General features: G+C 46.9%; 1 protein-coding gene across 1 annotated transcript; it reads left to right on the forward strand.

Annotated features, from left to right (window-relative positions):
• The first annotated feature begins 11,216 nt into the window (after positions 1–11,216).
• On the forward strand, positions 11,217–16,939 carry LOC117861007 (pyruvate dehydrogenase E1 component subunit beta-1, mitochondrial). Its single transcript, XM_034744459.2, has 14 exons — positions 11,217–11,400; positions 11,512–11,595; positions 12,942–13,022; positions 13,102–13,128; positions 13,240–13,302; positions 13,400–13,486; positions 14,168–14,293; positions 14,570–14,703; positions 14,782–14,854; positions 14,970–15,035; positions 15,551–15,589; positions 15,696–15,820; positions 15,900–16,014; positions 16,551–16,939. The coding sequence occupies exons 1-14, from the start codon at positions 11,362–11,364 to the stop codon at positions 16,617–16,619; spliced, it is 1,128 nt and encodes a 375-aa protein (XP_034600350.1). The 5' UTR covers positions 11,217–11,361; the 3' UTR covers positions 16,620–16,939.
• The last annotated feature ends 792 nt before the right edge of the window (positions 16,940–17,731 follow it).

The following is a 17,731-nucleotide window of genomic DNA, read 5'->3' on the forward strand; positions in this document are numbered from 1 at the left end:
TTTGCATTTCTCGGGCACAACCCATTAAAGGCATTGTGTCTTCATCGATGTGAAATGAATGAACGGCTTCAACACATGGTTGTACGACAGTTGTACGTGAAATGTGTGTCCCCTTTTTCATTGATGCAGCGTGTACTCTGGATTTGAAGGCATATTAATCAGATTCATGTATATAACCAACTTGGAAGATTAGCTAGGTTACTTGAAAATAAATAGGTAAGTGAATGTCAACAGCAGATGAACAAAAGGACAGAGCTCATATGCTTGTAATTTGTATTGGCCGCGGTTAATGAACAGTAGACGTTCTCATTCTATTTGTCTCCTCATTGCCTTCGTCCCCAACCGACGGTCCTCCTCACCGGCCGCCTCCTCACCTACCTATCTACCGAGGGCCTCCTATAAGACCCTTGAGACCATCTCTCCCTAACAATGGCGACAGAGGCGGAGCGTCGCTAGGATTTTAAGCACCAGACTCAAGGAACCGTGGTAAACAAGCAAAAGAAGTAGAAAATTAACTAGATAATAGTGTGTTTGTTGTATGTTCACTTACTCAATTATCCCTAGAAGAACGGGGAAACTTTCTCAATTTTAGGCATTAGAACTCTGATGTGAAGCGTAACCATTAGTAGGTACACAAGAAAAGTAACAAATAGGGAGCTTGCTCTATGTTCACTTACTCATAATGGGAAATCCTTGCGTTACAATATGAGATTTTAAATTTCATCATTTATAGTCATAGTTTAAAATAGCCGGCTATAGCCTCCGCTATCTCCTGCTATAGCGGATCGAGGAGGGGCAGCTATTTGTTTCTATATGCATGCTATTTGCGGCTATAGCTTTGTGTGCTGGCTATTAGCTAGCTGTTTAAGGACACCGAACACTAAATGTCTTAGTCCGGAGATTTAAAACATTTTCCATCAAGGAATGGAATACTTGCATATGAAGATATACAAGAATGATTGCTGATGTATATACGATGAACTAGAGCTATTAAAACAGCTCGTGCATGATGTTGATCCAAACTATAAATTAATTAAAGACCGATTAATTTTGTAATCATCTAAAAAACACGATGAAAAAAAAAACGCAAAAAGACCAATCCCGCGTGTCAAATGTGGTTACTAGTGCACTAGCGTAGATCGCGCACCCAGCCAGCCAAAGCTGCTCATTTGCCCTGCAATAATCTGGCATAATCTAATGAATCCCATCGATTTCAGTAGTATTATCCAGACATCTTGATAACATTTTCGCAAATTATAGCTGCTCAGATTAAAGTACATCATCTCATCTTTTTCTTTGAGAGCAGACAAAACTACTTGGTTGGTTACTGTGCTAACATGTTCAGATCCTAAAGGGACAGACCAGGCGATGGAATAAGCTAGCGCAGCTAGCAGAGAAGAAAGAGAAGAAGCGGATAAGGGAGGTGAGCGAGTGGTTGGAGGAGGGAGATTAGATTAGACGGAGGCTCTCCAATGTGCCAAAAATGCGGGTGCCTTGAGGTGGGGCCCGCGACGGCCACGGCCTTTAAATTTACCCCCGGGCGTATCTGTGCTAGATCTCGCTTTGAATTCCAAACGCCGTCCGTCACATCGCCGGCAGCGACGTTCGGCGTACTGCTGGCCCGGCCGGGAGATCGAGCAAAGCAAATTAGGAACAGCGTGCCCGGCTTCCGCCATTAACCCTAACTGTGAGAGTGACCAGCAGTCCAGCACGCACTAGCTAATCAAGTAATCATTCCGTAATCTGATTCTTTATGCTGATGGTAGTTTAATCTGTCAAAGGTTTCTGCAAGTGTTCGTCATCGTGCTGCTCGTGTCTGATCGAGATGGTGCCATGATGGTGGCACGGCGTGATGGCCGTCGTTTTCTGAACCCTGATCTGACTGACTGTTCTTTTGATGCGTTCCCCAGGCCCCAGCGAACAGACACCGCTCGAGTCTCTGCACTGCACGCAAGGTTGCCACTGGCCAGCCAGCCACTTGCTCCCTAGTTCCCCGGATCCTAAAAATTGCATCTTTTTTTTTTGGCCGGTCGCCGCCGCGCCGGCCGGCTCGTGGCTACCCGTTCCGCTCTCAGGCAGGCAGGCGAGCGCGACAGCTCCATCGCGCACGGCGGGCGGCGCGGCGCGGGGGCGCTTGCTTGGGCTCCCTGAACTCGTCGTACAGGGACAGTTCCTCCCTGAGCGCTAGCTACTGACATAATTGACGATGACACACCGATCGACCTCGGTCGACGAACGCGCACGCAACAGGTAATAACCCTAGCGCTGCGTGTTTTTCCGGCAGACGTCTCGGTCGGACGGCGACCGGCGATCTTGCCTCGCGATCCGCTGCACGAAAACCAGCTCGGCGACGACCACCGAGTGGTCACCCGTTCCGCCGCGCGCTCCAGGGCTGCCCGGCCTTTGCGCCCGCGGTGGGGTCGATGCTTGGACGGAGGCCGGCCGGATGCGCCGAGGAAGCAGGCTGTTCGGAGTCGAATTCCGCCGACGGCGACACGGGTGGATGATGGCAACCAGTCCAAGGGGAGGGAGAGGGAAAGCTAAGACGAAGAAGAGGGACGGAGCTGGAAGCAAGCCGCCCGGGGGAGCAGCTAGGCTCGAGCACTGTGGGCAATGGATGGATGGATCGGCGCTGTCACTGACCTGACCAGGCGCGCGTGACGGCGACGCCGGCGATGGATCCATCATCCACCTGCAGCTGGTACAGTACTTGTGGGCACTGCAGAATTGCAGATCCATCCATCGCTATAGCCATAGCCTGCCCTGGAGGCTGGACGTACGCCGTCTTCTCTAGCGCTTGAATACATCCGGTCCAGGGTGTCCATCCACCAAGGGCGCGTTTGGCAGACCGCGTGGAGGTTGGCCCATGCTCAGCTGGTACAACTAGCTGTGTTTGCTAGTCTGGTTGGCCTTCCGGACTAGGTCCGTGCAAAAACGGCCCGCCAGCTTGCATCACGTGGAACGCAAAAGCCGGACGTTTCACGCGGTGCAAACCCGCACAAGCGCGTTTTCACGCACGCAGAGGGAAGCGCGGGAGATGAACGCGGCCTGACGCCATTATTTGGGCTGGCTAGGGTTACCATCGCCGGTATATAGCGGTGGTCTCCCGGGCACGTCGCCCTCCTCCCCGCAGACGCGCCGCCTCCACCGACTCCTCCACTCCTCTCTCCTGTCTCCCTTTCGCACTCGACTCCTTCACTCCTCTCCTCTCCTCTCATTCTGGTGACTTTAGGGCGGAGGCGACATCGCGGCTGGTGGCGGGACGCCTGATCCAGAGGTGTCCGTGGTCGCCTGCACCGGCGGCCACGGGTACTTCTTCACCGGCGAGCGCGGGTACTTCTTCACCGGCGAGCGCCGGGTCTCTGTTAGCAACGAACATTGGATCCATGCTTCGTCTTCATCACCGAATAGATCTGCTACCTCTTCGTCCCCGGCAACTTGAGCAACATTTTCGTCCCTGGCGTGACCTGCTTCTTCCTCTCCACCGAGCAGATCTGCGTCGTCTACTTATTGTTCCAGGCGTCCCTCAGCTCATCCACGGCACGCGCTACTTCCTCATCTTCCCCACGATGGTCGTTTTCATCTTCGCGGAGGTATGTCCCGGATCCACTATCCTCTTGCAGTTAGGATGGAGGTTCATCTTGTTGTTCGATCTTTTACGATTTGTTGGGTGGAATCCCTCGGGTTAGGGTTCCCGCAGAGTGGATCTGATATTACGGTTTCTTTATGCGGTTAGTGGGGTATCCTCGTCGGATCTGCATGTCTATTTGATGCACTGTCCTAGCTTCTATGTCTTAGCTTGTTGTTTATAGTCGATTCATGAGGTTACTTACCGTTCATGTGTAGTTACTGCGTGGATGTGGACATGTTGCCATGAACCTATCTCTAATTTCGGTCTGTGTTGCTGACGAGGAGCCTGCCTGGGGCTAATATGGTTGATCTGTGATGTAGTAGCTAATACTGCCTTCTAGCTCAGGGAAAATAGTTGAGCATGTCTCCATCCCTAACCAGTCCTTTCTTTTGCACAGATCTTTATATACGTAGGTCTGACCTATTAGGGTGTAGCCTAACTTGCACTTGCCCTTTTGTGTTAATTTTTGGATTCACATGGGGTGGCTAATTACTAATTAAGTTCTATGGCAGCATGGCAAGGCTAAGAACATTGGAACTAACTATTTGTAAGGAATTGAATGGTAAGTAAGTATTGTAATATGATGATCTAGTACTGCTATATAACTGTGATGCTTGTGATGTGATGCTATGTATGCATGTTTACGTCAGATGCCTATTAGCTTTACTTTAGCAATTTGCCATCTTGAGATTTTCCCGATCCGCTTTACTTTGCCATGATCTTAGTCTGTTCTTTACCATGTTAACATGTTACTACTGTTGTTTAACTTGATATTTACCTTGGTGAGAGTTCCTGCTGTTACTTACCTACTTGGTTGCCATGTTAAGTTGTGATCATGTTCCTTCTGTTATTGAATTATGTGTTGAACTTGATACCATTTTCCCGTTATTCTTCACCTATTTCACTTGTTACCTTGTTGCTGCTGTTGTTTCCCTCTTTCTTTGGCCTATGATGATTACTACTGGGTTGGGCAACGATGAAGTGGCATTTCTATTATGGTTCTTGTACATGTTATTTTTTGTTTGGTGCCTTTCAACTTTATTGCTTTTGTTCTACTCTTTCTTTCTACTCTTATGCTGCCACTTTGGAGTCCACCTGTCTATATGGCAGTTTGTGGATTTGACTTATGATCTAAGACCTGTCATATTTATTTCTATGCCTGTGATGCACTTGTACTGAGACAATCTCATGTTGGCTGATGTTCTGTTATGTTTGTTTATCTGGAGATGATAACCTTAGTTATTTGTGCTTTGACCCAACACATTCTTGATCTGACTTTGTGGTTTTTGGTGTTATGGGTGAGAGGCCTTAATAACCTCAGTTGACCTAATTTCGTGTCAAAATTCTAGTTTTGTGGTTCTAATTTCGCTACTTCAAGTCATTTGTGCAAGTGTACATTATTCCTTGTTGGTTCACATGCAATTGTCATGCAACATACCTCTTAATGATGTTGCCGTACTTGTTAATTACTTTCTCAAACTGATGTTATTAGCTTTCTATGTAAATTTTTGTTATATTTGAACTGATGAACTTCCTAATTAGGTCTTTCCAATAAGAGTTTATGCATTCATCCTTTGTTCTCTACATTTCTGGGCGGGTGGTAAACGGTGAGGGCACTTGTCCCCTGTGCACGCCACCAAACGCTATCTTTAGATGGCAGTTTGGGGTAGTTATGAAGGGTGCACAGCCAGCCCACCATAACAAACACAATCCCGACCCAAACAGCACCATAGAGTGCAGATTTACCAATCAACATTTCTGCACCCTATGAGCCTAGCCCGTCTGCCTCGGGCCTAGCTCACGGGTCCGACTGAGCCTAACGCGCCCAATGGTCCACCGTCCATGGCCGACGATCACTGATTGATCGATCGTCGTCCCAGCAGCGCGTACGACTCAGATGTCATATCCCTCTTGTTCTCCCGTCGGTCGAGCCGGAACAGTGATCCTTCCTTCGATTGGGCATGCTCAAGCATGTGTGATTGATATAATGCTGTACTTAGCAGCTGGCTGCTACAGTGCTAATGTGCTATAGTGCGAGCAATAAGCGTGTGTAATGTGTTCGTGCACGTGGACGCTTTACTGGTGCTCGATTAGCTCTGCTCCCAGAGCGCGATGAATAGGCGATGCATGACTGTCAGCAATCAGCATGCGCAACTGTTGCTTTCATTCAGAGAGGCCTGCCTGACTGACTGACTTACGATGTTGTGTCGGCTGCAGCCTCGGACTTTCTGCCTCGCTCCCTGCCATGCGCCAATGGTCGATCGATCGCATCTGAATCCGTTACTGACGGTGCTACACTGGAGTACTTTCTTCCTTGAAACAAAAAAAAAAGTCCTAAAGAAAAATACGGTGCTAGCTAGCTAGATTATTGCTGATGGAGATGGATCGATGCTGCTGCTCAATTGCTATTCGCATGCAGGAGACGGCGTCCGATCGATCCGCCCGGATAGAGCTTGCGTAGAAAACGAACACGCACAAGCAAGAACAGTGACACAGTCCGGATCGAACCTATCCATCCAACTCGTAGCAGGAATTGAAGGTATTTCAGTCTCCCACTCCAGCGATATATCCACGCTCTGCTGATCTCCGTCCTTGCATAGTTGCATGGGTTGCTTTCTGATCGATAGCAAGATCGAAGAGGCGATTGACGCCGCTAGCTAGGTGCTGGACTGCTGGTTGGTCAGTCGACGTCGACCTGCAGTTACCCGGCCAGCTGCTGGGTTGCCGGGAGTTCCGGTAACTCGTTGGGCCACACCGGGGCAGGGCGGCGGACAGGCTTGCGAATGCCAAACTCTTATCGCGTACTTGACCTGCCTGCCTTCCTGATTATACTCAGACGTCCATCGATCGGTACGTTACTTCAGTCCACGCCACGATTACTTATACATATACATATACATATATATATATATATATATACTGTATGCAATTAATTAATTAGCATGGGCTGGCTGGATCTGGCCATCTGGGCGATGATATACATGATGGTGACACTGATGAGCAGCACAGGATATACTATGTACGTCGTGCGTCCGACAGCGCCGGTGAGACGTCGTCTTTTCGGCACAGCTTGCGTTGTTGTATGGATAATACGTACATACTACGCCTCATATATCATCGCCAGGCCCGGCCCGGCCCTGGGGGGGGGGGGGGGGGGGGGACGGCTTTCCCGGGCCCCCGACACCTCAGGGCCCCCGATCAAGTACACCTCCTGCATGTATACTCATGCGGTCATGCCAATGATGATCACGATATTAAGTGTTTGTTACAGAAATCCATTACCAATCGTGGTTAGAGACGGATAATATTGTGATTTGCTAGTTATTTGATGATAGGTAAGATTAATTGCTAGTTATTTTTTTTAAAATTTTCAGACCATCGTGCCATCTAGAAAGCATGTATCCGGTAGCGAGAAAAGGAACAGGACCGGCCCTGCTCCTAAATGAATTTTCTACGAAGGTCCCTTAGTTTTTAGTTGGTCCTGGGCCCAAAAACCCTCAGGACCGGCCCATCGGATTGGGTTTTATGTGATTCACCATGAAATGTATTTCCATATTGTATTTATTATTTAGTACTGTGCGCGTATATTGTATGTATATGTGTGTGTATATATACAGAGTATAGTCGAAGTCAAACAAATTTAAATCAGAATAAATGAAAAAATAAACATTACTTTAAACGGCGCTACTAGCGCCCGGACGTCTGATGGGGAATTACCCATCGGACGCTCTGTTACAACATCCAACATAAATACCCACAACATCGAAAACATAAGATTGCAATATTGAAAAATTATGTGAAAAATATAGTGCAATGTAAACATCATATTCTAAAGGAAAGAAATTCCAGCCATAACATTGAACGTCTGTTTCATGCAACATTTCTCAACCATATGATAGGTTAAGCTTGAGCACGGTGAAACACTAAAACACAAAAGTTGCAATATGAAACATCAACAGATGGAACATCAAAACCTAACTGTTGGAACATTTATACCACACACATCTATAGCGTTTTGCAACATCCAAAAATTCTACCGGAACATCATGGGTACCTAATGCAACATGGAGTCAAGAGCGCAAAGTTTGCCTCGTGCACCGCCGACCTCGCACGCCGCCGCTCGTGCGGGGTCCGCTGCCCTGGATTTCCCGCCGCCGACCTCACGCGCCGCCGCCCTGATCTCCCGCTGTTAGCTTCGCCCTCTGCCAGCCTCGCGCGCCACCACCCCGGATCTCCCGCCATCCGCCGAAGGCGATGGGGCGGTCAGCCGGCCATGGATAGGCTGCGGAGTCGCCGGACCTTAACTTGGCACATCAAGGAAGGAGAGGGGAAGGGAGCCAGGGAGGTGGACTGCTATGACCTTCGTACCTCCATGGTGATACTTGCGAAGAGGATGGGAATAAACCTGCTGAATGGATAAAAACGCCTGGTGTTGGGTAGTCTTGTGGATGGGAGAGAAGCCACGTCGCTTGAAAATAATTAGCCACAGGTGTGGACGTGTGGGTAGGCAGGGCAGCTGGGCCTCCACGGTAGAATCGTCTGACAACTCGGACTTGTGTCGGACGCACGACCCGAAGCATTACCGTACTTTAAAATATATAGGGAGTACCGTTATTTAGACCTGGCAACCTACCGAGGGGGGTGCCTGAAGTAGTGTTCTGGTTAGTGGGGCTCTTATTATAACGAATACTTTTTTAGTCCTCAATTAGTTCTTGTCTTTCCATATAGACTACACCGTCCTACGCCATTTATGTCAAATGCGTTTCGGTATTCAGTCCTATATTTAGAACTGTCCAAACCTTTCGATGAATCCATAGATTATGCATGTACGACAGGGAGTACAGCTGGGCTCACGTGGGCGAAGGAGGGTGATGAGAAATGGGAGCTGGATGATTGGCAGGGCTCACGTGGGCGGAGGAGGGTGATGAGAAATGGGAGCTGGATGATTAGTACCGTCACTTCATTAGGAATTGACAGTTGTAATGATGATCGCAGCTAGCTGTCGGCTGTACTGAACATACAGTGTCTGAATGTTGGTTCGTCGCACGTGAACGTGATCATGTTTCAATTGATTTCGGTGCAAATTGTATTGCGCACGTACTAGCCAGGGCTCGACACACAGTCCACCTCGTATATATATAAAATGTATTTAGCCGTTTTAGCTAGGCGCGTATATATATATATACACGTATATATACTATATATCATTAGTAAGCCATACGTATACGGTCCTCGAGAAAAATCCTCATGCGTGGCCATCGATCTGGTAGTGGTACTGGTTGTTGAACGCCTCCAGCGATCTGCATGCGTGCGTGCACGGCGCGACGCGTACGTACGGCACCCTGCAGAGGCGCGCAGCAGCGAACATAATGCATGCCGACATGCACAGCACGGAGCAAAACAAACTAACATCTTGCGGCCCGGCCCATCCATATAGTAGCCTGCTGCCCCCTGTGTGTTGTTGTTGGATATGGATGATGGATGGTGTGGCTGTGAGAAGTTGGGCCCAGTTCAGGCGACATTCATGGCGGCCTTAACAACGCGCGGTATTGCTGTGGCAACGAGTTGGGTCGCGACGGTTTCAGGCCTAGTAGTGCTCCTGCACTTCCTCCCGATCGGAAATACATGACCATCTCTAAGACAAACTTAGTCTCGCGCAAAAAAACCCCCGAATCTCTAAGACAAACTTAGTCTCGCGAAAAAAAAACCGACTCTCTAAGACAAACTTTTATACATTTAGCTATGTTATATGTAAAACCAATTTAATACAGATTGAAACATGTATATACTTTGTATTACTGGGTCCATTCATTAATTATGTCTAATAGTTTCTAACATATGACTATTTCTACAAGATAGTACTCCCTCCGTTCCAAATTATAAGTCATTCCAACTTTCTTGGAGAGTCAAACATTTTTATGTTTGACTAAAATTATAGAGAAAATCACAAAAGTTTATGGCATCGAATAGATATATTATGAAAATATATTTAATGAAGAAACTAATGGTACCTATTTGATATCATGAATGTTAGCACTTTATTGTATAAATTTGGTCAAACTTGAGATGCTTTGACTCTCCAAAAAAGTTGGAATGACTTATAATTTGGAACGGAGGGAGTATTTTTTTAATAGATGACGCCGGCCTAAGATTCACTTTGTAGGCCGCCTCGATGTCATAGTAGTTGGCTTATATTCTCCGATCGAATGAAGCACCTTGTTCCAAATTACGACATAATGCAAGGCGTATGGCGTTTGACCTTTATTTTCTTGTAAAAAAGAGGGAAGCACGAATCTTAGAAGTTAGAATAGTCTAACAAGTTGCAAACAGGTGCTTATATTTCTCTTGTTGGCATCATTGGCAGGCCTACTTTTCCATGGCTGGAGGAGAAAAAGGAGAGGGAGATGGAGGGAATAAAGAGCAATGATCGCCGATTTGACTAATGCAAGAAGAAATGAAAAAAATACTAGTGCGTATAGACAGATGGGCAGATGGCTTGTATAGTGGTGTTATAGCTGAGTTGATCATATCCCTGTAGCGATAAACAAAGGCTCCCACTTTTCAATTAAAACAAGGCAAAAGCAGAGTCAGATTCTTCGTGCCCAAAGTCCAAACACCATTGTTATGTTAAAGCCAACCCGTAGCAGCGTCATCTTGTCGTAACCAAATTGGCCAGCACATTATTAGTCCATAATTAAACAAACAGCGATGAATGGTCGGCCGGCGGGTAGGCCAAAAAACCCAAAAGCTGCAAGCTCCCCCGAACCGAGGCACCTGGCGAGAAGCTGAGAAACATCACGAAAGTAGTGGTAGCATACACGCGCGAAGCTAGCTGATCGTCGTGGCCACCGCCCACCGGAGGTCCCTGCCCCTGCTCCCAAAGTCCCAAGTGCCACGGCCCAGTCGCCGCCACTCCTCGCATGCACACGCGCCGGTGGCCTCTGGCTACATCACGGACCACACGGAGCGTGGGAGAAAGAATACGACGTGGCTTTGGCTCCTGAACGCCCCAACGGCCGTGCGGGGGGAGCGAGAGCGACGGGGTTTCGCTGGCTCTCGGCGCCATCGCTGGCCAGATGCCGGGCCGGGCCCCCATGGCCCCCACCAACTGGAGCAAGCGACGACGACCCTGCTGTCTCCGTCTCCCTCCTTTCTGCCCCAGCGCCGGGGACGTTACCCGGTCGGTGTCGGCGATACGATTGGTTAGCATCTGCGACCTGGGTTTTCCGTAGCAAGCGACGATACGCTTGTGTCCCCACGTCCCGCGGATTTTGCACGGACGCGAATTCTTCTTGCCTCAAATGCTCCCGTGCATCTGCAGACACGTGGCCCCGTAAAGTATTTACGTCATTTCTTAGGGTTTTCCGAAATATAATTTTAGTTCAGGAAAAATAGTGCAGATATTTTTTTTTTCACTCTAGGCCGCAGGCCGCAGACTGGTCGCGCCCCTGCCCCGGCGCGCGCACGCACAAACCGCCCCGCACGGCCACGCAGCGATCGCGGCGTGTCCTGGCAGAAAGGCACCCGCACCCGCCACCCACCCCGCCGCCGCCGCCGCCCCGACTCGACTCCCCCCGTGCCCGGATACAGATACACCCACCGGGCCACGCCAAATCGAACGACACCTAATCCATCTCCCCCTCCCTCGTCTACCAGCCCTCCTCCGGTCCACCCTCCCTCCTTCCCCCGTCGCCAACCTCCAGCCTCGTCCCACACCGATCGCGCCGGAGATGCTGGGCGTCGCGCGGAGGCGGCTCGGATCCAGATGCGTGAGTGCTCCCTGCTCCCCCGTCACCGCGCTCTCCTCGCCTGGGTCGGGTCTCGCCGTCCCGGTTTCCTCTCGGTCTCAACGTGATCCGTTTTCCCTCGGCTCCGCGCAGGTGCTCGGCCAGCTGGCGCAGGCCCTCCGCCCGGCGGCCGCCGCCGCGGCTCCAGCGAGGACCTACTCCGCCGCCGCCAAGGAGGTGAGCGCTTCGCAACCAATGACCCTGCGATCCCGCGCGTCGCGTCGGTGCGCATGCGCTGTCGAATCTATTCCCGTTTCGGAACTACTGTATTTTTTTTTTGCTTCCCCCACGATGGGGGAATGGGAATCGTCTCGTCGTTGCCAGCTCCCGCATGCTGCGGTGCTGCCAATGTTTTGCGGGCCGCTGGATTGCTCGCCGTGAAATTCTCTCCTTAGATGGTAGAATAAAACCCTTTTTTATTTGCTTTCAATTTAGATGCAAATGGCAGGAGCTTCGTGATGGTGATTGGTGTTTGTTGTTGAGCTTGAGCTTGATGGATTTCGGATGCTTGTAGCTGTAAAGGGAAACGGGTTAGGTGGCAGGTATCTAATAAGTGGTTGGGTGATGGCTTGCAGCTGTGTGCATAATAGAGATAATTGGTTTGCTCGCGGTTCAAACCGGTGCAGTTTTGGACTATGGACATTTCAGCACAATTACTGTTTAGATGAGACCATGGGAATCTGAATGGTAGCTATCCCGGTTGGCTTAACTGTGTGCTGAGTAGATGGTGCTGGATGTTTAGTGTGTGCACTATATAGGACTTGATGATTTAGTTGCAATGGAAGAACCTGATCACCTTATCCTTTTGTTCCAATACCTGCCCCTGAGGAGGTGCACCACCACCATCATCAGGTACCATGACATTTGACCTCTAAATTGAATATTACAATGAAACGGGTAGGTGGTAGGCATCTAAGTGGTTGGTTGATGGAGCAGTTGTGTATAATACATATAATTAGTTTGCTCGCAATTGAAACCGATGCAGTTGTAGAGTATGGACATTTCATTACAGGTTCTGTTTAGATATGTGGAGAACGTCTGACACCATGTGAATCTGAATGGTAGATAGATGTTTAGTGTGTGCACTATAGGACTTGATGATTTAATTATGATGGCAGAACCTGATAATCTTATCATATGCTGTTACTTGTTCCAATACCTGCTCCTGAGGAGGTGGCATCAGCATCACGTACTGTGACATGTCACCTCTAAAGTGAAGATTAGAAACGCTGAAGGAGGGTGAAAAAAATTGACCAAGTTGGAATAACTGAACCAAACCATGGCATAATAAGTCGACTTTGGGGATTGGATAGTTTCTGCAGATAGTATTATTAAGTTCCCATTCCCTGTGTGGTCTCTGCTTATCTGAGTCATGCCTCAAGATCTCAGGGACTTGGTACCTTTATACATCATGCTATCTTGTTAGTTCAAGAAAATGACATGCTTGTCTACAGTAGTACTTCTATGTTATGAACTTGAGATTTGGCAAGAAAGTTTACTCAAGTACTCTTTTTTCTTATTAGATAACTGTGCGGGAAGCATTGAATTCTGCGCTAGATGAAGAAATGTCTGCAGATCCTTCTGTTTTCTTGATGGGAGAAGAGGTGCCGCCAGTAACTGAACTTGTTTCTTTTGTTCTCCCCTCTGCTTCTTTTGGTTTAATAATTGTCACTTCTGTGGTAGGTTGGGGAGTACCAAGGTGCATACAAGGTCAGTAGTATTTCTAAGAAGATTTATGCTGCATTTTATCTCCCTGTGGCAACTGAAAAGTAATATGAATGCTGTTAGTGTTGAGCTTCTCTTCATTGGTGTTCGTTGCAGATATCCAAGGGTTTGCTTGACAAATATGGCCCTGATAGGGTTCTCGATACACCAATCACTGAGGTAATAAACCTGAAAAAAACCAATCACCATTGTCCATTCATAAGCTTCAGGTTGATTTGGTCACACACTAATACTGATCTGCTTTGGTCCTGTTCAGGCTGGCTTTACTGGTATTGGTGTTGGTGCTGCCTACCATGGTCTTCGACCTATAGTAGAGTTCATGACATTTAACTTTTCAATGCAGGTTAGTTTTTTCAATCATGTCTGCAAATCATTGTGCGCATTCAATTAGTTCTTTTGTTTACTTGACTTGGAATGTGATTTATTCCTTCCCTTTTTTTTTTTCATATTCCCATTTGCTCCACATGTTCCTGAATTTTAGAAAATTCATGTTTTATGCAGTACCTTATTTCAGACATGTTTCTCTTTTCCCATCTCTAAGCTGCATAAATTCTAATAGCTACCGATGACATCTTTTAAGTAGCACCTCATGCAAGAAAGTATATCTTTGTGTAATTTTGATGTTAAATTGTTCGGAGACATTCTTCTCTTAGCAAAACTTACATGATTCCCATGCATCAGTTTACAATCATATAATAAAACCACTGGAATAGACGAATAGTTATGATTCATATTGATCCGGTCACTGAATCAGACGCTCGGTATAATCTGATATGAAGTCCTTGCATGGTGATTTCCTTTGTGTTAACATTCCTTTTCCTGCAAGAATATTGTTCACGATTTCGATACTGTTCTCCATCTGGTGGCACCTTGTTGTATTTATTTGTTTTTTGCTTACCTTTGTGCAATAATGCCCACGTTCTTGACTTCTTCCCATATTGTGGATCTTTGAGAATGAGTACATGCTACAAATTTCACATGCTTAAAACCAAAATCCCTTGACTGTACCCTTTTGCATATTCAGGCAATTGATCACATCATTAATTCAGCTGCCAAGTCGAACTACATGTCAGCTGGTCAGATATCTGTTCCTATTGTCTTCAGAGGGCCAAATGGCGCTGCTGCTGGAGTTGGTGCTCAACACTCGCAGGTTGTTTGCAGAAACTTGCCTCTATTTGGTTGTTTCACCGTTGTTGATTCCTTAGAATGCAGAAAATCATGGAATACCTGGTTCTGTAACAAATAGAATGAATTGTAGAACCAAATTGTTCATTACATGAGCTGTTTGTCTCCTATACTCGAATATTTTGTTTAACGTTTCTCCTCAAAATAAAAATAAAAGTGTTCAACTGAGTAATAGGTGTAAGCTTGGTGTACTTTAATTTCTTGCAGTGCATAATGTCTTGTGGGTATCTGTTTTATGCAGTGCTATGCAGCTTGGTATGCTCATGTTCCTGGATTGAAAGTTCTAGCACCATATTCTGCAGAAGATGCTCGAGGTTTGCTGAAAGCAGCAATCAGGGATCCAGATCCTGTTGTTTTCCTGGAAAATGAACTTCTGTATGCAATACTTGCCCCATTCGTCTTTTTTCTCTATGCTTGTGTTCACATCTCATCATATAATGTATTTTCCTGCAGATATGGCGAATCATTTCCTGTTTCTGATGAGGTACTCGATTCTAGCTTCTGCCTTCCAATCGGCAAGGCTAAGGTATGTCTTTGTATTTATGTAGCGGTAGTGAATTGTTCGATTTGATCAGACTTCTCCTGATGGATTGTCTGGAAGAATCTTATTTTTTGTTTTCTTTTTTCTTTTTTTGGTGTAGATAGAGAGACAAGGAAAAGATGTTACAATCACTGCATTCTCTAAGATGGTCGGATATGCTCTTCAGGTGTGTGAATTCCAGATTTCTTAAGCAGATTGTGTTGAATTCCATTATTTGTCTATCATGTCTTATATTTCTGGGGGGAATTGAACATGCTACTGATAAAGAATGTGATTCTAATTTGCTTCTGTTTTTGAAATATTTTCATGTGAAAATTGCCAACTAGATTGATATGTAACACATGTTTTGGATCATTTACCTAGCCTTGCTTATGAATGGTAGGAGGTATGATACATGTTTGGTTTCTTTCCTTACCTTGCTTTTGGGAATGATAAGCAATGATTTCCGTTTCCTTGCTTCTGAGGTTGACTGTCCCCCACTAGTAAAGTTTTCCTCATGAATCTCTGTTATATGAGCCATTCCATTTTTAAAATTATAGCTATATTCTATTTCAGTTTTGAACAAAACAATTTGTTTTGGGGTGAGATCTACTTAGTTGACCAGATCTATCAATGCAATAGCTATGTAAAATATATCCAGTTGATGTTCTGGTGGCATTCTCACGTACTGTCATTTTTCAGGCTGCAGATATACTGGCCAAGGAGGGTATCAGTGCTGAGGTAATTTCCTTTTGTCATTCTTAGTACAGTTTTACGCTACCAGATACCTCTCTTTTCGGATGGAGTCCATCATCATTTCCTTATGCTTTAGTAATTTTGTGTTCAGGTAATCAATCTTCGTTCAATTAGACCGCTGGATAGAGCCACTATTAATGCATCTGTGAGGAAAACCAATAGATTGGTAACAGTAGAAGAAGGCTTCCCACAACACGGGATTGGCGCTGAAATATGGTGGGTCTCTCGTTTCTCCCACCCTTCCTATGCATGGTCTTTGTCTCTAATAATGGGTTGAAATGTGTCTTGTTTGCAGCATGTCTGTTGTGGAGGACAGCTTTGAGTATCTTGATGCGCCAGTTGAGAGGATTGCTGGAGCTGATGTGCCCATGCCCTACGCTGCCAACCTAGAGAGGATGGCTGTTCCACAGGTCCATACTGACTATTCTTTTGCTATCATTCCAAGTTTGCATAGGAGTTTGTGGTTCTACAAAAGTAATGGCATGGCGGTTTCAATAGCAGAGTAACACGACTACTATGCCACGGTTTCAGTTTTCTTGCTTATACCATTTATTTTAGCCTGCACCCTGTACAATTGATTATTGGCGTGCAGCCTTTTGACAAAACAATATTTTTTTAATGGTATAGCTGTATTGCGAAACACGGTCCTAGTTGTGTGACATAAGTTGGTAGGTTCTGAGGTGCATGAGAAAATTGTAGCAAACAGTTGGCAGATCCTGAAGAAAGAGGTACTAGTATCCCATAATCTCTGGTAGGCACGTGAGAATAGCTGGAAGATCTTGAGAGGTCAATATTCAGAAATATCTGTAGGGGATAGAGTTATGGAAATTGACTCTGAAAAGATAGTATGGCTGTGGAATTAGTCTATGTCATTGAATGTAGTAGGATCTCGTGCTTGACCATTTCTCCGTTCTCATTGTGCCTATTGTTATTACCACACTTGCAGGTCGATGACATTGTCCGAGCAGCGAAGAGGGCTTGCTACAGGGTGGTACCAATGGCGGCAACAGCCTGATTCACCCCGTTCCTCAACCTTCCATTCCGTTGTCTATGTCCAGAAAGATGTGTGGCATAATGGTACGAGTAGAGTACTCCCTACCGCTCCAATTCAAGTAGCGTGAGCTGATTTTGTAGAGCAACCATGAGGTGTCCAGTTCCGTTAACTCCGCCCGCGGCAGCCGGATGGCTGGCCTGACTCTGCGTCATTCTATTACGGTTCAACTCGGGGGTTCGCGAATCATGCAGGATTTACATGAGGGGGTGATGGTGTCATCAATAACATGTATTTGAAAGGAGCTCTAAGAGGTCCTCGGATATAGAATTTCTGGTTGCGCACTTCTTCTGTTTTTTAATCTATGTTTCCATGCTAGAAGCTCTATATATTGTCCTGCCTTGCCACACGTTATGAAATGTTATCCGAGAGTGGAAGGCGAAAGCATGATTCAGGCAAACATCGAAGGATTTGGTGTCAGAAAGCGACGCGTTTTGGCACGTCCACTCTCGCCTGTGGACGCGTCCAAAGTACCGTGGCATTCAGGCAACCAGTCAACCAGAGCAGGGGCAGGGTCCTGCGGAAGATTCTATCTACGATGTAATACAGGTGCGGTGGACGGTGGTATATCCAGGGAGAGCGACAGATGGTGACGGCGGCAACTTGCAGGTTTGTGGGGTCTGGAGCTGGATGAGCCGTCTCCTCGCTTTCGAAAGATCCACACGCGTATGGGAAAGGGATGTTGGCTTGCCATTCCCAGCCCATGACACCACCGGATGGCGTTGTGGATCAGGCAGCCTCTGGGGCACTTGTTTATCTCTGGCTCTGCACTGCATACCTCTTCTAGGTCCTGATCGATTTGTGGTGGATGGATAGCTGATATTAGCTGCCTTTGATGCCACCATCCATCCTCGCCTTTTGGGCGATATTTGCAATAGTGGACGGCCCCGTGCCTCCCATCACATCGCAGAGGGGGAGAGACTATTCAAGCATTCCCAGCCCAGCAAGCGACGCTGGTGGTGCAGAAAAAGAGACGATTTGGCGAATCGGATGCCATTTTTTTTATTTCGAAAGTACCTTGAGCCAATGCGTTTTGTAGTCCAACAACTGAACACTGCAACTCGCAGTTCGAGGAA

The sequence above is a fragment of the Setaria viridis genome, chromosome 6 (genome assembly GCF_005286985.2).
Source record: "Setaria viridis chromosome 6, Setaria_viridis_v4.0, whole genome shotgun sequence".
Taxonomy (NCBI): Eukaryota; Viridiplantae; Streptophyta; class Magnoliopsida; order Poales; family Poaceae; genus Setaria; species Setaria viridis.